At 38.9% G+C, this 21,041-nt stretch overlaps 1 protein-coding gene across 1 annotated transcript; it reads right to left on the bottom strand.

Moving 5' to 3' along the window:
* Positions 1-1,377: 1,377 nt before the first annotated feature.
* On the bottom strand, positions 1,378-21,018 carry cops7a (COP9 constitutive photomorphogenic homolog subunit 7A). The gene is made up of 8 exons (XM_084727300.1): positions 20,880-21,018; positions 14,016-14,138; positions 10,585-10,660; positions 9,733-9,821; positions 6,408-6,610; positions 6,190-6,295; positions 4,508-4,677; positions 1,378-1,984 (listed from the first exon to the last, which is right to left on the bottom strand). The coding sequence occupies exons 2-8, from the start codon at positions 14,136-14,138 to the stop codon at positions 1,945-1,947; spliced, it is 807 nt and encodes a 268-aa protein (XP_084583426.1). The 5' UTR covers positions 20,880-21,018; the 3' UTR covers positions 1,378-1,944.
* Between the last annotated feature and the right edge of the window lie 23 nt (positions 21,019-21,041).

Genomic DNA, 21,041 nt, shown 5'->3' with positions numbered 1-21,041 from the left:
GCTGACAGCTGCACACATGGCACAACATTAATACTAAAACGCTGGTGGAATACAGCAGTTATATCTACATGATAGATGACAGAAATACACTTATTAATGTGGGGAAAGGAAGAGCAGGGACTAGGTTAGAGAGAGACGGGTCACTCAGCCAGACGAGCCGGACCGCGATCACAAAAGACAGCCGGGATAAGAGCTAAGCTAACTAGGCTTAGACCTGAGACAGCGAGCCAGAGAGAGATGCATCGTTATCAACCCGCTTTGATTCTGATCCTGAAGTCGTAAATGAAGCAAGAATAAGAAAGAGTTAAACTTTTAAAACTTCAACAATTAGTGTCCTCACTTCCCAAACACAGAGGCACAGCTGTTAAATGAACAGATGATGTCTCACAGTGGGAAACATGCCCCTGACCCAACCTTTTTTTTTGCCATCATATTCAGAATGAGTCCATATTTACTCGTCTTTGTACCGTATTCATTTGAATGTAGTGCAAAAAAAAAGTCTTTGCATTCTGTTCTGATTTACATTTCAAACAGCATCCCAACTTTTGTTGAACTGACTGTGGTTGTAGGTGTGAACTGGAGTCATCGTGTTCACACCTATAATAAAACACACCTGACTCACCTGCCACTTTCCCCTCACATTGCACATGTGCCAGCTAACCCCATTTTCTCACTTACAAACACTTTGAGAGGTGTACAGCTGTTAGAATTCACAGCTCCGGTCTCGTAAAAAAAAAAAAAAAGAAAGAAAGAAAGAAAAAAAACTGAACCAATCAAGCTCAATCACACTGACTGAAATTAACACCACTATTTATAGAGGTGCTGTTGGAAGGAGGGGTGGGATGGAGAAGAAAGATGCAGGGCTGAATGAAACAGAGCATAATTTCCTCGTCTGCTTCCTCGTCACCGTTGCCGCCGGTCAACTAATCGCCGCCATTAATGTCATGCAGGATGAGAAGCGGAGAATTTACAGGAAGCAGAATCAAAAGAGTGAGAGATGGACAGGGCCGAGCGCGATGAAGGCAATTTTGACTGCGTGATGGAGGTACAAGAGAGGATGGCAGGCAATTTCAACAGGCAATTTTGACATTGAAATAGAAGCTCTGGGCAAAACATACTCATATGAAATATGAATGCACTTGCTGTGTGTGTGTGTGTGTGGATGTGTGTGTAGCCATGCTGGTTGTGCACAGGGGAAGCCTCAGCTCTATAATACATTAGTCTCTTTGGGGACATGCCCTAATTAATGGCTTGACCTCCTAACGGGTAGCCCCCTTCTGCGAGTTAACATTTAGCTGTGCAGCCTCCAGAGATGCACTTTGAAGTACATTTAATAAAAGAAGTGACAGTGACATTAATGAGACAGTCAGGAGAAGAACAGGGCTTCGTTTTATTTCCCCACAATTTATATTCAGATTTTATACACGTCTCGACTCAGCAGAGAGAAAAAAATACAAAGCAACATAGAATTAATCTAAACCAAAAGAACAAGTTTGAAACCAACAGATATACACACATACGCGTCGAATACACTGATCCTGTTTCTGGTCAAAGGCAACTGACTCCTGCTGTCACGATGTGTTACAAGTGCTGCATCTGTGTGTGTGCGTGTGTGTATATACACTGACAGTCCACCTGTTAGGCTATTAAGAACTGCAAGAGCGGATGTCACACCTGTCATTTCCATCGGCCGGCGTCTCTTTTCCGAATCCGTCCCGGTGAGATTTGGTGACAAGAAAAGTTCCCATGAAGCGTCCTGTTTTTTTTTTTTTGTTGTTTTGTTTTGTTTTTTTTTTCGTGGTGAGTGTGTGTGACAGGGGTGTCCCGGGAGAACATTGGTCACATCGCTGTGTGTATTCGTTTGTCCGTCAACATGTCCATGTGTCCGTTAATCTGTGAACGCGTCCTTCAGTGCTGCCGTCTTCACGTCTCAGTCCCTCGTCTTCAGTTGGACTTGGACCAGATCTTCCCACTGCCACGCAGCCTGAGCGGGAAACAATCAGTAAGAAACGCTGGTCAATTCAGGCACCTCACAGCTGCAGCAGATGACATATTTATGTACATATATAACTCAAAATAATTAGGCCCCATTTTATTTCTTCATCACATTAAATCAGTTGTTATTGTGCTATAAACAATCAAAATCATGTTTCTTGATAGAATTCCACAGAAGGGTGACAAATTAAAGGAAAACACAACAAAGCTTCATGGCTGAGGCAACATAAAACAATCCCTCAATTACCAGACAAATAAAACCCTTTTCATTTCTTTTTTTTTTTTCATTTTCACGCCAACGCTCATTGAAACGGCAACCTCCCAGCATGCTGTCGTCTGTTAGCCTGCTCCCTCAGAGGCCAAACATCCACAAAGACTGACAGATCACACCAAGTGGGGCCACAAGTGCAGAGTGGCGAGCGAGGCCTGAGCAGACTCGACTTCATTTTGTAACAAAGGCAAAGGCAATTAAGCTTATTTTGTTTCTTTATCTAAAATGCAAATGATTCAGTCAGAGAGTGATTTATTATGAAAATAATGCAATTACAGTTTCAAAACCTTCATAAAAAAATCCAAGCACTTTTCAAACCTTGAAAACATGACATTGAATTCAAGTGTTTTCAAGGATTTCCAGAACCTGTAAGAACCCTGAGTGGTACTTTGTTTGGGATTTATCTAAGTCATGTTTGATTAGGGTATGTTAAAGAAAATGATATTGCGATTTGCAGATATTGCGCTTATCACTATCAGTGGAAATGATGATTTATGCATCACAGTTTTAATCACTGATTAAAATTAGGATTGTTCTGATCTAAAATGCTGATATCAGTATCAGCAAGGAAAAGGTGTCTAGGCACCGGTCCAATAACCCAGAGATACGAGTCATTATTTTCTCCAGGATGGTGAAATTCTGTTTATGTTTCACGAAGGGTTTAACCTGAACCAGGTCAAACAACAACATCAGCAATCATATCACATCCATACAGGGGTTTGTACAGCTGTTCCTGGATCAGTACTTAGTGTTGGCTGAATCAGGAAATCACAATGATGTGATGTGATGTGGTCTGTTCCAAACAAACATGTTTTCTTACATCTGGGGAACAACTGGCAGCACTGCAGTATTTCATTATTATATAAGCTTCTGTGATTTGGATATTGCACTTGGCCATATTACAATTTTGATAAAATTTCAATTAATTTTGGAGCCCTAGTTTGATTAGTTAACTTCCACATGCCATTACTGAATCATCATATTACTGATGCAACCTGGGTGCCAAACTCTCTTTGTCTTTAAATATTTAACATCAGCATTTAGTGTTTTAGCGCAGAAATTGATCTCAGTGGATTTTCTATTTCTGCAAATTAAAAAGAATTTGCACAAAGAGCCCATTTCTAATAATAACTTCAGCACAATCAGTTCCATCCTTTAAATAGCTTTACAAAGAAATGGTGTCAAAACTCATTTTAATTCGAGGATTGAGGTTAAGCTATCATTAATTTGGATTTCAAAACATTAAGTGGATCTTCATTTGAATGAAGTGCACTGCTGAGTGATGGAAATTACAGGGCTCTATGCTTCATCAAAATGTGACAGGCAGCCAGAAAATAATCAGTGCTTTCTGTTCGACGGCAACAACATAAACATCAGCGGAGGAGCGGAGCGTCTCCTCTGATCACTGGAGGGGGAAACAGTTCTTTCAGGAGGAGAGCGCGCGGGGCATTTGTATATCCAGTGACATTTTACAATGCAGGACAGATGTGAAATTAGCCATCGGTAATTGGGCCGAATGCAAGCAGAACAGAAAGAGCCGCTGATAGCAGGGTTAGAACACCGCTACAAAACACTGATGTGCATCTGATAATAAAGCTACTTCATGCAGACACACACACTCACACACCACTTACACTAGCAGCTGGCTTTTTAATGTTTATTGAAAAAAATGGAAACATAGCAGGTTCTCTGTTGAATTAACTTTGCTCTCTAGAAGAACATTGGACTAATGGCTTTAATTTAGTGTTTGAAGTAGAGTCTTTATAGTGCTGTGGTTATAACTAGGTAAATTCGTATTTATAAAGCACCTTTCAAAAACCGCTGTTACAAAGTGCTCTGCAGAACAAAAAGAGAAGAAGCAATAAAAGAAACTTAATGGAAAAAACCTCCATATGCAGCTTTTTCTTCCAATTTTAAGACTTGTAGGAATAAATAGCACCTCTTGCGTGAGAAAAAAACAAAACCACAAAGCTGTTTTAAGAACGCATCAATAATTCTGAATAAAACATCATTTCAGTAAATTATTCTACATGGCCAAACATGTTTTTTTGTTTTCAGTTTCTGAAATGTTTGGCCATGCTTTGGAAAAATGAATGCAATTTCTATGCAAACTCTTGGTGGTTTGTTTGTAGAAAACATTCAAGCTGCTCAGAAAACTACATTCATTCATTCCCTCCCTGCATGAAGCCACATTCCTCCACAGAGTCACAGTGAATACAAAGGTGATGTCGCAGTACTCACCCTTTCACCTTTGAGCTCTTTTTGCCTGGCTGTCTTGGTTCCTGAGAGGAGGCGGGGTCTCGTGGCTCTGCGGGCTGGTCTGCGTCCTGATTGGAGGCGGCTCCGGCGGGGGCGGGGCCTGATGACGGAGAGGCGGCGCTGGCCTTTAACGTTTTCTGTAGGTTTGAGACCTGGAGGCAAAAGCAAAGACGGGATTAAAGATTTAAGAGGAGGGATGAGTTAAAGGAAAGGTTCACTATATTTCAAGTCAGGTTTTGTTTGCTGTAATTGTTCCTCCTGTTCATACTGGCCTTTAAAGGGACAGTTCGGATTATTTGAAGTGGAATTGCATGAGGTTCTTATTAAAGGTCAGTGTGTTATCTACAGTAGATGGTGGTCAACATGTCCCCAGTTTGGAGAAGCAGAGAGCACAGAAGCTTAGCAATGTACTGCTGTGGACATGGTCAGCAACAAAATGCATTTTATTTAGAATATTTTCACAGCTTTACCTCGCCATCAGACAGCCTTTTCTGACAGGACTCTGCTGCTATATAAGTCAAATATCACTTTCTCTCACTCAACCAAAACATTAATCTGACCTCCTCGGGACTTGCTGTTCTCTCAATCTGTTAGTTTGTTTGTTTTATTGTGTGACTTCAGTGAATTCAAACTATTATTCACAAAATAACAGATTGAGGCAGTGGTGGATCAGCAGCTCCTGTGTTCTGTGAGGTAAAATAATTGATTTTGCCGAAGGAGGTTGGTTGGTTGGTTTGGAGAGGGCGATATTTGGCTTATAGAACGACAGCTGACCATCAGAAAAGGCTGTCTGATGGCAGAGCAAAGCTGTGGAAATATTCTAAATATAGCATACACTTCAATCAACTTTTAGGTACTGACCCTGTCCACAGCGGTACGTTGCTTATCCTCCTACACCAGTACTTCTACTTCTTCTCCAAATGGGGGGCAAGGCGACCCCCATCTACTACAGGTAATACACTGACTGTGGATAAGTACCTCATACGACCCCACTTCAAATAATCTAAACTATCCCTTTGAAAGATCCCCTCCTAATATGCTTCCAATGTAAGTGACGGGAGACAAAATCCACAGCCCTTGTTCTCTGTAAAAATGCATTGAAAGGTTTATTTGAAGGTAATATTAGACTTCAGCAGTCTGAGTCATTCAAATAAAGTGGGTATCTCCAAAGGTTACAGCCCATTTACAGAACAAATTTCCCTCTTTGTGTTTCCACAGACAGTGTTTCCTTGCTGAGCAGCAGTTTGAAGGACAGTAACACAAAGACAGAAGTTCTTATTAAGAGGACTAACCTTGAATGTATTGTAGCACTGAACAAGGACTGAGTCCCCCATCACTTACAGCAGATACAGTAAATACAGTAAGAAGGGATCTCTTAATATGAAGGAATGATTGCAGCAAACAAAAACCTGTTTCGGTGTTCAGTTGGGGACCTGACTACTGTTTTAAGACAGAGCCATGAACCTTTTCTTAAAAGTTAGGAGTATGAACACACTGCTGTATGAGTTTACCCTCCAACAAAAGCCACAAAAAAGGAAATATGCAGTGAGGGGGAAACCAAAATACCAGAAACAGCTGGAAGCATAAAAACAGAGATGAGGCAGAAGGAGGAAGAGTCATATTTACTAGACTTTCTTGGGGGAAAGACTGAGAGACGGACTGACCTCTGTTTCCACTTGGACTTTGACTTTTAACTGGCTCTCTCTGTATTGGTTTGCCCTTGAGACCTGCTCCTCGATCCCACACAGCACCGCCTCACACCCCGTACACCTGAGAGAGGAGAGACCGGTGGTGGAAAGACAATTGTTAGAGGAGTTAGGAAAACAGATAATTGAGACATAAATCTAAAGTGTGTGCACAGACACACAGAGGTGATACTGACCACTCCTGCAGCGTGTTGATTATGTTTGGGAGCTCGTTGGGGCCCAGGTCACGACCCACGCTGCAGTCTACCTCCACCTGCTGATTCCTCTGGTCCAGTTTGCCCTGGATGATGTCACAGTAAACGGCCTCGATCAGCAGGTCCTCCAGCTCCCGCACATTCTTCAGCTCCAGCTGCTGCAGGAGCAGCGAGTACGGCAGGCACTGAGGGGAAAAAAACAGACATGACGAGACTCTGATCCTCACATTCTCTTTAGACCAAGGTATGCAGGGGAGATAATTTGATTCCACTTTAGCGGTTTGATGGAAAATGACATGAAAATGTTACAGTGAAATTGCCTATTTGTCTAAATGTCACTGCAAGAGGAAGATGAAAAGGAGAGTTTGGACAATTTAACTATCCTCCACTGGGCAATTAGAGAGTTCAGGCCTACATACGGGCAAAGCAGTGACATATTAAGGAGAAAAACAAGGGCAAGAGTGAAAGGAGCAATGGTAGAGTAAAGTGAGATTAAGGATTTTTTTTAAAAAGAGGGACAGAGCTGGTGAGAATAATGAATCAATTATTTATCAGTAGCAGGCAGAGAAAAGGGCATAACCAGTGTGGATGGAAGGTGCAAATGAGAGATGCCTTTAAAGACGTCTAAAGTGACCTGACCAGTAGTGGTTGAACTGGTAACTTTTTCTTGAGAAACTTGAGACTAGCGCTGCATGATACGGTGCAAAAAATCATCTTGTGATTATTTGTGACAGATTGCGATTGTGCTATGAGTCACAAATAGTGGGAATGATAAATGATAAAATGTTCATTGTTTCTTTCAAGTACACTGTAAAGTAACTATGAAATGATCAATTTTGCATCACTGTTGTCATTTTTCACTGAGAAAAACAAACAAAAAACAATTGAAATCATGACAATGCTCTACCAAACAAACATGTTTCTGAAAGCAGGTTTAGTGAAAACTCTGAGTTTTTGTTTGGGACTCTGAGATGACAGAAAACTCTTACTATAGTAACTGACCATGGTAACTGACAGTTACAACGGTAACCGACTGTAACCTGCTTGCCGGCACGTTATCTTCAGCAACCTCTGAGTCTCCCTCCGACTCCTCCCCTACTGCGGAGCGTGAAGGAGCTGTCTGACACACCGTTTCATTTCCTCATTCATCAAGTCGCAAATTAACGTGTCCCGATAAGCGCGTTGATGCCCTAAAGTCTGTATCAAAGCACAGACTGGAACACATTAATTTGCAGAAGTTTACAGCATCGAAAGTTAGATAGGACGCTCCACTCCTCAGCTGACAAGGACTATCTTTAACTTCAACAACAATATGATCAACCTGTAATCGATGCAAGGACGAAACATTGTGGAATTATCTTTATAATACTGTGAAGTTGTGTAACACAGCTGTTTCCCTGCACTGAAATGTTTACTGTACATTATTGTAGTATAATCTGTATAAGACACTGATCAGTATGACAGTCATTTGTCATACTGTGATGAACACTTGGCACATCATGTTGGAGATTATGTGAATATTTCTGAGTGAGGATGAATGTGGTGCAGCTGAAATGCCTTTGATATTCTACAACTGGACCGAATCAAGTTTAAAAGGGAGTTCTGACTGCATATAGACTGCGTTTGTTTTCATGTGTTTTGACAGCGTTTCATGTTGAAATATTTACACATGTTAAAATATAGAATCCAATTTGTCCCCGTCAGGCTACAGCAGATAAATATATTTAAAAATCGACTGTGTTATACAGAAGGACTCCAGGACTTTATCATCGTGTCCTGTAAATGATGAATGAGTCGACTACACTGAATAAAATGTAATACTGTTCACTTCTTGTCTCCTTTCTCCTGCTTTTTAAGATAAATGTCATCGTCCACACTGGCAGGCATTCATATTTCTAGCTCCAGTGGATTAAAATAGACGCTCTGCTCTTTATTTACCTGTTGCCATGGTGAATCATTGTATCGGAGCTCCATTGACAAAGGCTTTAATGCATGAACTTAACTCAGAGTTATTATACTCAGAGCTGATTGAACTGATTCTAATCAGCTGTTCTAGAACCAATAACTCAGAGTTTCCCATCTCAGGCCGAGTCAACTCAGAGCTCAGGATTAGGCTCAGGGTTTGTTAAACCTGCTTTCTGAAGCAGGCCCCTGGAGAACAAGACTTGTAGGCCAAGGCATCTCTGCAGCACTACAGCATGTTATTGTAAGACTATTTTGTCACACATTTTTTATTCATCACAAAATTTCTGCTTCAGCGATGTGGATATTGCATTTCACCATAGTGTATTATCTGTAATATTCAGGGTTCCTACACCTATTCTTAAGTCAAACTCAAGCACTTCTGAAGAATTTTTAAGGTGCATTTTCAAGCTTTTCCACCAACTTAGAGGTGTGGTAAATTACATATTTATATACACATACTAAAAATGATTATTTCACTTCTTCATCACATTAAATCAGATGTGGTATTCAACTTTATGACTAGGGTAAGGATGATATGGAATTTCTGAATCCAATACCAATTTTTCCAATACCAATTTTAGAAGTGAAAAATTCAGTGACTCCGAATATAGAAAGACTTTGTCAGTGTGGACAGTGTGGACAATCCTAAGCATTGTTTTCTGCATTATGTGTTCGGTAAAAAACATATTCCAATAAATGTGTGATAGGCCAATATACTGGCTAGCTGATATATCCGTCAGGCTCTAATAGTAACAGCATCCTACAGAGAAGTGACAAATTAAAGGAAAACACAACAAAGTCTCATGTTTCAAAATGTGTCACCTGTCTGTTAGTGGACTTGGCATCCTATACAACCTGACTGAGCCAAGAGCCGACTTATTTTCTTTGAGTATCTAAAAAGGCAGGTGGCGATTTATTATAAGAGTAATGTAAGTTCCAGCGGTGACAAGCATTTAATTGAAAATCCAAGCACTTTTCAAACCTTAAAACCCTACATTAAAATTCAAGTGTTTTTAAGGATTTCCAGCACTCTGGACTATTTCGATTAACTGTGCAGCCCCGCTTGGTACTAAAAGGTTTGTGTGTTGCTGTGATTTTAATTTAGCTGATATAAAAACAGCCACGAGCGTTAAGTCATAGAAAACCTCATATGAACCTTTAGAACAAAATAGCAAAGCCATATCTAAGAGCAGAATTGTTAATACATCATTAATATCATGCTCAATGAAGCCTACAGCAATATAATGGCTACAGAAATTCAATTTGTTTTCTATTTTTGAGATAAATACTGTGTTAGAGTTTATCTGCACTACACTGCAAAGCGAAAAGAATGAACAGGTACCTTGAGGTTGGATGCCAGGCTGATGATAGACAGATGGCGGAGTTTGTTTCTCTGTGCGGGGGTCAACTCGGGAAGAGAGGCTGCTCTCTCTGCAGCGGCAGACAAGAAACAGAAAGATAAATAAATAAAAGAGAGTCACAATGGGGAAAAGTATTCCAGAGCAGTGTGTAAGTGTCACTTTTGTGAGGGTCACAGAGTCACACATAATCGTGGCACTACTTATTACTTTGAAGTGTAATATTACACATGGACACGCAGGTGAGTGTGGAGCTGTTTAAGCAGTCAGAGAACAGAGTCGGTCTCCAGCGACTGTGTCTCCTGCTGCCATCCTCCCCTGGTGACAGGACTCACACCCTCTGAGACAGCAGCTCTGACAGCTCCTCTAAGGGCTCCACTACACAGCTCTGTGAAAGTAAATGTGCTCCCTGTCGGCGTGACTCGAAAGGGAAGGGAACAATAAAGTAGGCTACATTCTTTTTCCAGGCTATTGGTTGATGTTCAGCATAAAATTAGACATAATTAACATTCCACTTTCTTGTTGAAGCTTCCCAACGCATTACACAGACAGCAAATTAAAGCACAAAAGATTAGTTTATTGTTCGTTTGTTCATCACTGCTGCTGTAAAACAGACAATCATCAGCCAATCAGAACACTTGATGAAAAGTTGCCCAAACAGATAAAATGCACTCCAGTAATTTTGTCTGAGAATAAACTGCCTGCAGTGTCTCAGGTGAGGGAGTTTAAGCTGCTGTACCAAGGTGTCTGCCTTTCAGCAAAGAAATACAGCTCATAATAAAAGAATTGCAGGGCTGCCCTATTACTTATTTACACGGTGCTGCCGCTGCAAATACCTTTGTAGTCGCAGTAGGTTCCATAGGCAAAGAGGTTGAGGAGCTGGTACACTGGTGCATGAGGGCCGTTCTCCAGCTGTGGTTTAGAGGGGAGATGAGGGGAAAGAGAAAATGATGTGGCAGAACACAAAAGTAATGAGACCCCTACACAGGAACTGTGCAAACTGCATTTTATCTACGTACAATGAGCAGCTCTGAGGAGACGGCTTACTGGGACTCAGAGAAGAGAGAAACAGATGCTACGTTCACACTGCAGGCAAAAGGGGCCCAAATCTTTTTCTTAATTTTTGGTTCATATGCAACTCAGATTTGATTTTAAATGACAGAGTGAACAACACTAATCACATGAAATGTTCCTAAATCAAATACAGGTCTGATATTTTTGCAACGCAACCCCAGTGTGAACCGTCAAATTGGAATTCATGCAACTTTTATGTCACATACGTGAAGTGTCTTGCCATGAGACTCTTGTGGGTAGAGGAGCTGACAGATGTTATTAAAAGCAAACTTTAACATCCTGAAATTTTGGATGAAATCTGTTTCTGTGAAGCAATTCACATCACGACCATTCGGCTCAGACTCCGCATCGAAACACACCTCTGTACAGATGTAGCCAGCACTGCTCCATAAAAACCCTTAATTAAAAATTTGTCTTACTTCGCCTCATCCTCGTCCTGATTATCAGCTGCTTATGAGTTTACTGTCTTCCACTGAACATCAGCTTATAAATGAAACCATACACGCCGACTTCAGTGGCCTCCATGTTTACTTCTGTAAAAACCATTTTCACATATGCACTTCAAACTACGCTGTGAGAATCAGGTCAGGACGTCGTCCAAATTTGCCCTTTCACACATGTACCACACAACTAGGGCTACAACTAATGATTATTTTCATAGTCGATTAATCAGTCAATCAAATAATAGTTGTTTGCCTATAAAAAGTCAAAAAATTGTGAAAAATCTTGATCAATGTCTCTCAAAGCCCAAGGTGACATTTTGTTTGGCACACAACCCAAAAATATTCAGTTTACTGTCATATAGGAGTAAAGAAACCAGAAAATATTCACATTTAAGAAGATGGAATCTGAGAATTTTGACTTAAAAAAAATAGCTGGTAATTAATTAGATAATTGATTAATCAATCAATCATTGCAGATCTACACACAACAGGAAACAGCCTGTCAGAAGGGTTGTCACATACTAAAAATACTCCTTTTAGTTTTGGCTTCGTGGAGCGCTGGGATTTGCGGGATGCACATTTTTGCTTCCTCTGACTGATCTGGTGTTTCTCATGCAGGCTGATATGAATTGGCAGTTATTCTGGGGAAACTAATGCAGACATTTGCTTTCACACATACAACTCCTCTAGGTAATGTCTAGATAAATGCAGCGTTGCAGGACATGTTTGAAGGGGGCTTATGACAGCTCGCTACGTGTGACGTCTTTGTTGTTGTTCTTTTATGCATACGAGTCAGTTCAGGACCGTAACCAGGTCACACAAGAATCTGATATTGTCCACATATTTAAAAAGTAATGTGAACAGCCAAGCAAAAAATTCAGATCTGAGCAGAATGGAGCATTAATGGACTGTTCACACTACTGTCAATAAAGCATCAGGCTACAAGTCACTTTCAACGAAAGCAGGAGCTTTATCAACGAGCGCAACACTTCATTGGTGACTTTGGCGACAATGTAGCTCGCCTCTTTGGGCCATTTTGTAGCGTGAACATACGCTACGGCTTGCAGTGTGAACATAGCCAGACAGAGACCACGTGAAGACTTGACCCCTTATATTCAGACTGGACAAATCTGCATTCAAATCTGGAATCAAAATCTGTCTACAATCACTCTTCGTGATCACACTTCAGATCCCTGTTCAATATTCAAATAGTAAATCACTTCCACAGTGTTTCCTTGTAGCTCGAAGCTGTCAGCTAATGTTGTTGTTGTTGTTGTTGTTTGTCTTGGCTATGAAATGTTTATGGTAATTGTGTTCTACAACTGCTCTACCATGTAGTTTCTTATTCTAGTTTAAACTTGTTACAGTAAACATGTGGAGGGATTCATACTAGGTTTAGCCATCATGGGCACAAAATTTTGTGTCACTTCAGTTTTTCCATTTAGATGTAAATGAGCCCAACAGCAGTTCATCTGATTTCTATAAATGTGGTGCTAATTTGATGAGTGTTGCACATGTCTGGAAAGCAGTGAACAGCAAAAGAAAATGTTCTCTGCTGTTAAGCCACTAATATTGTTTTGAAAAAAACAGAGACACTTGGAGATGCAAGCATTTATTCATTCCCCATGAGAAAAGCTGTACTGGAGAAAATATTATAAATAGCCCTATCTTATAAAGTTGTTTGCTAAAACTTTTAAAAGTCCCCTGATTAGATTATTGCTGTAAGCAGATAAAAAGAATATAACAATGAGTATTACTCCCTGTTTCATTCATATTTGACTGGACTAGACCTGCTATGAGCCATTAAAAGTCAAGGAAAACACACAGAGCAGAAAAACATTCAGGGAAACAGAGAACTGTGTGTTATAATAACCGTTCCTCTTTTGTCTAAGGGAAGTCTATAATGCATCTTTTTAATTTGCTGTAATACTCTTCACCGCGGTCAATGAAGTACTTTCATTGTTTGAACCATTAAAACATTTCTCTCACTGTTTCGACCTGGCTAGTCTCTCTCTTTCCCTCTGTGTTTATTCAATAAAACAGTGTCGCAGATTTACCACCTGCTTTCCTCAGACGTTAATTTCAGACACAATGTTCTTAAGTCTGTACGCATTCTTCACCAGTGCTGCTTGTGTGCCATTTTACCTGTGCAAAACCTTGTTGTGGTTTAATGCAATGTGACTGCTCAAATCGTTAATAAAAAACCCCTGTTGGTGTGCATCCTCTGTAGGGCTAAAGAATGGAACAAAGGTGCTGCACAACCCTGCTTTAATCCTACTGTAACAGCAGCATTTAACTTCCAAAATAGGGTGTTAACTGCATTTTTTCATGCAAGACTAATGTACAACATACGTAATATGTTGCCAAAGTACTTCTTGAAATTGATAACAGCATCACGCTCAGAAATTCTATATATAGATGTGTTAATTGGGAGGTGAGTTGGGACTTTGATTACATCATTGGCGAACAAATGTTTTTGCTTTTCTACCTGCGTAGATGATAAACTTTGTTTGACGTGGTTAGGAAACATTCATGTGTTGATGCCACACTGACAATGTGGTTACATGCGTCACTGATCACTGTGAATGTGGTTTGGTTCATCAGATTCTCCATGTACCTGGGACACATTAACATGTGTGAGATCAACTGTCTAGAAGTGATTAAGACAGATTTCTTTTTCACGCCAGGTGTGAAAAGGTCCCGAAAGACAGAAAGGGTGAGGAAGATAGAGTGCAAGAGAGTGTGTTTACCTCTCTGACATTAGGCAGCTCCAGGATGTCAGAGAAGACATAGAGGCCTGGGGTCTCCAGCAGAGAGCTGACAGCCTGGGCCAGTGCTGAGCCTGACAGAGACAGGAGCTGCTCCACCTCCATCTGATGCCAGGGGACACAGGTGACAGAGACATGATTAGCAGGTTAGACAACAGCACTACAGAGAGACGCAGCAGAGTTGTGTTGAAGTACAAGTACGATAAAAATCAAGGAAATAACATCTCTGATACTGCTGGCTCCACCACTTTATATTATCCAGGGTGTCTACATGTATCAGCAAGTTAAACATAAGACTTTTTAATGCCACCATTGAATCTAGTTAAGTTTGCAAAAACATCTAAACATCAAATGTGAAAATACAGGCATATTTTTTGAGTAAATACATAGATGGTCAGTGAGAACTTACAAGTAAGGCTAACTAACAATAGCTGGTTGAGTTAAAGAACATTTGGTTATTAGTGTGGGAAAAAAAGATCTTAAATGATATTAACCAGTACAACTGTTGTACAGCCAGAGTCTGAAATGAAGTTATAGTAAGGTAGAATTTCTCATTTCTATGCTGGTACTTATTTAGACCACTGTATTATTATTGTGGTTTTCTGTTTAATAGTTTATTAGGGGTGTCACAATTTCAATATTAAACTGAAAACTGATTGAAATGAGTTTTCAATTTCATTAATCAAATTGAAATGCAGAATGGGCGAATTGTCCCAGTAGCGTTTTTCGCTCCACCTCCAGGTGTCCAAAGGAAAAATATTAGCACACAAAACAACACAGCGTAGCTTACCAGCTGTTATATCACACTTGATACTATATCGACATATCTTTATGGAGAAGAATTTAAAAACGTAAGTTTCAGTTGTCACGGCATAAAACCAAACATCTACTGATCTTCACAAATCAAGATAGTTTAACAGTGGCATTACTGTCGGTGCTGAAGAATTGTGACACCCCTACTATTAAAATGATGATGATATAACTAGAGTCCAGCCAATATAGAGCTGCCACAACTATAATGGTATGAGCATATATGCATGCATATATCTGATATACACTGTGATCAAAACGTTTTACAGAACATAATGCAGATTTTTTTTTTTTTAGCATTATATGCAGAAATGTATTAATATTTTATCATTTTTCTTAATATTCTGTATAAATAATATCTTGGAATTTTATTATATTATTGTTAAATTAGAATTATTTCATTTATTTATATTGGTATTGGCCCCAAAAATACAGTATTGGTTTGCTCTAGGTGTGACATTTGTTGGGGTTTGTACCAAACAAACATGTTTTCTTACATTTGGAGGACAAGATTTGTAGGCCAGGACATCTCTACAGCACTGCAGTACTTCACAATCTACTTTAATATTGTTTTGTCAAACATTTGCCTTTGTCAAAAAACTGGAGCTCTTGGGATTTGGATATTGCTCTCGGCCATATTGTGATTTCAATTATATTTTGATTAGCCTAATTGTGCAGCCTTAGTGGTGGAAAATGCCATCTAGGGACACCATGTCACAATCTTACATAAACATGCTCTATTAACAATATCAAAGCTCTGTTATTGAACATGGCATGCTGGTATCTTTGGCATGCCCCTCAAAACGGTCCAGGCAGCCACTTGTGGTCTGTTGAAAGGACACAGAATTGAACGAACAATACTCCCTTTTCATTTAACGTCTAACAGCCAAGTACTCTTGACCAAAGCACTTAACCCTCAAATTACCTGGAGAGCTATTCAGATAGTAGAAGCAAAGCTGCACAAGGTAGCACCAATACGGGCAAGAAGTGTAATGAATGCCAAGCAGAGAGCATGTATATTCATCAAAACCCATTCCCTGCATAGAGACGATGCAAATGCACTTTGGGCTGAGGGCAACACCGGAATAATTACCTAAGTAGTGAAAAGGAATCTGCCTGTGCTTCCAGCAGATATTTAGTCTCCAGAATAGGTAACACATGAAAACAAACAAACACAAAAACAGGACAATTTCCTCATGCAAAATCTCGTGGGTGTTTGTCAGGATTTGTACACATTTTCCACTTCAAAATACCATACTATTTCAGACTCAAATTTCCAGACAAATTTTTCAGATCATATCTGACATCTGAGTACAAATGTACATGTTTAATATGCAGATAAATGGTTTTAAAAGCAGAATGTTGGACAATGTTTCACTGTCATCATCTCCACCCAAAAAGGAAGTAACTGGTGCTATTTGTTTGTAGTATATTACCATAACATATGGGCTAAATAACATCATATTGCTGTTTCCCCCACATATTTTTTTGTCTTTCATTAAAAAAATGAAAAATTAGTAGAAATGTTCACAGCATCTGTGTAGCCTTGTTTGTTCACTGTCCACTATAGTTTCTTTTCTTTTTTCCATACTTATCCAGACCTTTAAAATTACTAAAATGAAATTCCATACTGCATATGCATGATTCTGGCTTTGTAAAACATAAATTTTATGGTTAAATTACCCATGAAAAATAGCAGAGAAAGGAAGACAGTCTGAGTCTAATCATGTGCTCCTTCTAATTCAAAAATGCCTTGACTGACTGTCAAATATCCCACTGTGAGAAGATGTCCTCTTGACTTTGATGGGATATTTTAAGATTTTAATCCCAGAAGACACATCTTGAGACACAAGGGAAGTTTAGTCTAACAGATACATGATAGAAGTTATTGCAGTTGCATCAGAATGGTTTCATTACCTGAGGCCATTTCCTAAAATTAATGCAACAGTGTGTCTGGATATCCACTGCTGAGCAAAGACTAGTCTGGTACTGGCTCTTATTCACCTCAGTCAGAGCTTATGGTGCTGATGTATTGTGTCATCCTGAATCTAGATGCACACACGCACATCATCCATATGTTGTCCCACTGGACCACCATCAAGCAGGTCTAAAGAGCACATTCTCAGGCAAGCTGAACAGATGAGCCGGCATGTGTTGCAGCCAAGCAAATTAACCTACACTGTTTCAAAAACAGCAACCTGTTTTCATTTCAGAAATTTTTAAAAGTCAAATCAAGCGCTGAATGTGTGGCTGGATTGGATCCATCTGTCTATTTCTATTGAATTTAAAAGGAGGACAAACCTGGCTTCATTTCAATGAGAGATGGCTGGAAGAGTGTGTGTGTGTACCTGCTCAATATTCAAGATGCAGCTTTTGATTGGTACAAAAGGCACTGCAAACTCTATTCAAAACATTTTACATTTGTTTTGCTATTATTATTGCTTTATTGTTATGCGTACTGACAGATAGGGAGCTTTAAGTTCAACTAGAGTAAGAGAGAATCAAACAAAATAAAATAATAAAAAAGGTACAAGGCTACTACAAGGAAAACAATTTAAAATTGGATTTGGCAGCTGTAAGCATCCACTTTTGTAAATCATACCCAAAAGTCACTAAGGCAGCATTCACTTCAACAGTCTGTCAGTTCTAATAAGAAGTTCATATTTGCCATAATCATCTTCAACCACACTGAACTCCAAGATCACTGAAAACTAGTGATGAAACAAGTCCTGGTTTCATGTCTAACCACAATAAAATTCCTAAAATCAGACTGCTTACAGTATATAATATAAATCACAATATATTGAAACATAATCCCTGTATCACTCGCATCACACTGTCAGACTCTTGTCAACACACAGCCCTAGCATCAACCAAATTTAGCAACAGTCTCCCACATTGCATCAACATTGTAAAGGACATGATGATTATAATTCATTGAGAGTTTTTTAAAATAAAACTAGGTGAAACTATTTCAGTGTGTTCACAATGCCATGATAATGTTGCTCATTATAATTTTAACATGAGATTTTCAAACCATTTAATCTCTACTGCAAACCACTTCTAGGACCTGAGACTTTACTGAAATTAAGGGCAACTCAGTGAATTAATTAAATGCTGAACTTAACAGCATTTCAGCAGACATGCAGATATGTGTGTTGATGTTGTTTGGTGCTGTGAAAATCCTTAATAGACTTTTAGCTCAAACCCCCCAACGACCTGCAGTCTGCAGTGGATTAGTCGTTAAAAAACACAAAAAAGCCATAAAAAAAACAGAGTCTTGAATTTGAATATTCACTCAGTGTGAACATCACAAAGCTTCAATGAAGAGCTGAAACAAGCTGATACAGACTATACAGTAAATTATAATGTCAAACTGTTCAGGAAAAGACAACTTTCAATTACCTAAAAGGTACATAAGGTAAAACAAAATGTTAAAACTTTATGTTAAAAGGTTTACTGTGTGCAGTTAATGGTATTAAGATTATTGCAATGTCCTAGTTCGGTGAAGGCCAAGTTTGATTACTGCTACTTACTAAATATATCAATCATAAAAAATAACGGTAAAGCTTGTGGAAAATGTATATGCATGTGCTGTGACACAAAAGGCGGTGAAATTATATTACTTTCAGTTTTAAGGATGGATTGATATTTAAGTGGAAACAGACAACTTTTCAATTCTCCTCCTGCATTTCCAACTGGTATTTTAGCTATTACTGAGCTGTTGTCACAAAGACAACACCTGCTCACAACAACAGATCCCTTGCTGTTTCTTCAGATCCTAGCTCCGTGGCGAGGATGATCAACACCACTTTGGAAATAAGAGAGAAGAAGAAATTCACTGAAGGGGTGCATTGAAAGCTATTGTATTAATATGCACTGCATAGCAATGACACAGTTGGAGTAATATTAGGCTGTTGCTTCACACAAACAAAAACTACAGCAGGGGTTGGTATCAGGTTGGAGGAGGGATTAACGTAAAATGAAACCAGGAAAAAAAAAGTGTGAATTTCTTCATTTATTTAGTCAATAATGGAGACATTATTTTCTCAGGCTGCCTGGTGGCAGACAGATTTGCATAGTGAAAGCAAGGCTTATAGGAAAGCAATCTAAACATGGATGGGGTCATTATTCTATAGCCACTACACTGTGCAATCGACACTCGACTTTATAATGATGAGTTAAAACAAAAGAAGTTGTTTATTTCAACCTATACAATGATCAACTATTATTAACAATTACATTCATTATTAATTAATCTGTTGATTGTCTTTTCAAATATTTGATTATATCTCTGGGCACATAAAAAATGATTCAGCAATTGCTGAATATCCCTTTGCAATTTCCTCAGAGGTCAAAAGAACGTCTTCAGATTTCTTGTTTAGTTCAATCAACAGTCTGAAACCCAAATACATTCCATTAAAAATTCAATAAAGGAGAGATGAGCAGCAAACTCACAGATAAGAATGTTTTATCATTTTAGCATTATAAGTGATTGAAACAATAAACTGATTAACAGAACATTTGTTAATGAACATGTCTGTGAATATTCTCAATCATCTAGGTCATGGATTTGGGGAGGGTTATCACAGGCAACTGGACTTACTTAAGTTCTTCAAGACATTTCAGCCCTCAACCAAGAGGCTTCTTTGGTTTCTGAACAGAGAATCTTCACCGATATGTTGCTACAAGAACTGAGGAAGCCTCTTGGGTGAGACGCAAAGCATATTCAAGAACCTAAGGAAGTCCAGTTGTCTGCGATAACCCTCTACGAATCTGTTAATTAACTTCTCTGTCAATTGACTGTTCAATTACTCTTCTACTAATTCCAGCACTAATGGATATTACATAAGAAGATTAAACACAATTAAAGTAAAAATATTCTCTTCTTGTCTGACTAAAAGTTTAAGTCAAAGGCTTTAATATTATCAAATTGACACTCACATTAGTGAGTAACCAATATTTCTTATTTGCCATTTATTTTCATAACTGACTAGACAGAAAAAAGTCTAAATTCTCTGATTTCAGCTTCTTAAATGTGATTCTTTTGCGGGTTCTTTACTCCTCTATGACAGTAAACTAAATAGGTGAATATGATTAATTGACAATGAGAATAAGTGTTAGTTACAGCCCTAAATGCACATTTTCAGGTATTTAAAATTTTATGATCTTTTTTATAATTCATTTTTCTTATTCTATCTCTTCTTTTACGTGTACTTTTATCAATAATTTTAACTTTAGTTTTAATTGAGGGTGATATTGTATTTCATTATTCTCATGCTTGATTTTAAATGTCCCTGTTTGTGAAGCACATTGTTAACGGTAGTTTTGAAAAAGATGTTATGTGGATATAGCTAGTTATTGTTATTATCATCGTCATCATTTTTATAGATATACCACCCTTGCAGTGATAACGTTACTACTTTGGAGACTCAAATAGTAAACAGAGACTCGTGTTAGTAGCTTTAAATGCCACTGTCAGATAGACACGCTGCTGTTTTAAACGCTCACTCGCATATAAAAATGAAAAAAACTCAATTAAAATCTAAAATGGTATTTTAAAATACTTCATGTGAGTGTGAGGTGGTGATCAGTGATTAAGGTGGTCAAGTGGATAGTTACAGTCAGGCTTGCTCAGCCAAACTCCTGTATTAGTTACCGTTAGCTCCACAGCTAAATCACCCGGCTAACATTAAAGCTTTGACCTTATCTGGCATAGACATCAGTGCAAATGACAGATAAAGTGCTTAACATGCAAAACATACACATTGTTTCAGGTGCTAAGTTGTTTTTAGGACAGTTCTCATTACAAACCTATGTTAGCTACTCTTCAAGCTCAATGTGTCATGCTAGCTCGGTTGCTAGCGGCTAGCTCGGTTGCTAACGGTTAAACGTTGACGCTAGGCCTCACTTAATTTTAAACCTTTCTAGTTAATCAAATCATACCGCTTTGATGCCTAAATGACCGGAAAACATGATATGCGCGTACAAATGTCCGCAAAATGGTTATAATAAGTCCGTGTTTATTAAAATTACCTTGTTGTGTTGGTTTCTTGCAGACAGCCTCTCGATTGTTCAGTTCCGCTGTCAACACACGTACGACAACAAAGCGACGTAACCACTGATTGGACAGTAAAGCCAGATAGGCGGGACAAGTTTAGCTGTCAATCAGCATCTGTATCAGGCGATCGGAGAGAA

Source organism: Lutjanus erythropterus, chromosome 9 (genome assembly GCF_056507025.1).
Source record: "Lutjanus erythropterus isolate fLutEry1 chromosome 9, fLutEry1.hap2, whole genome shotgun sequence".
NCBI classification, from domain to species: Eukaryota; Metazoa; Chordata; class Actinopteri; order Lutjaniformes; family Lutjanidae; genus Lutjanus; species Lutjanus erythropterus.
The sequence above is the reverse complement of the archived record's forward strand: the minus strand, read 5'-3'. Positions and strand labels throughout refer to the sequence as shown.

Coding starts and splice junctions, on each gene's coding strand:
- cops7a (XM_084727300.1), bottom strand. CDS start 14,138: ATGGAGGTGGAGCAGCTCCTGTCTCTGTCAGGCTCAGCACTGGCCCAG. Junction 9,822..10,584: donor AACCTACTGCGACTACAAAG/GTATTTGCAGCG, acceptor CTGCCGCTGCAG/AGAGAGCAGCCTCTCTTCCC. Junction 4,678..6,189: donor AAGTCCAAGTGGAAACAGAG/GTCAGTCCGTCT, acceptor TTTTGCCTCCAG/GTCTCAAACCTACAGAAAAC.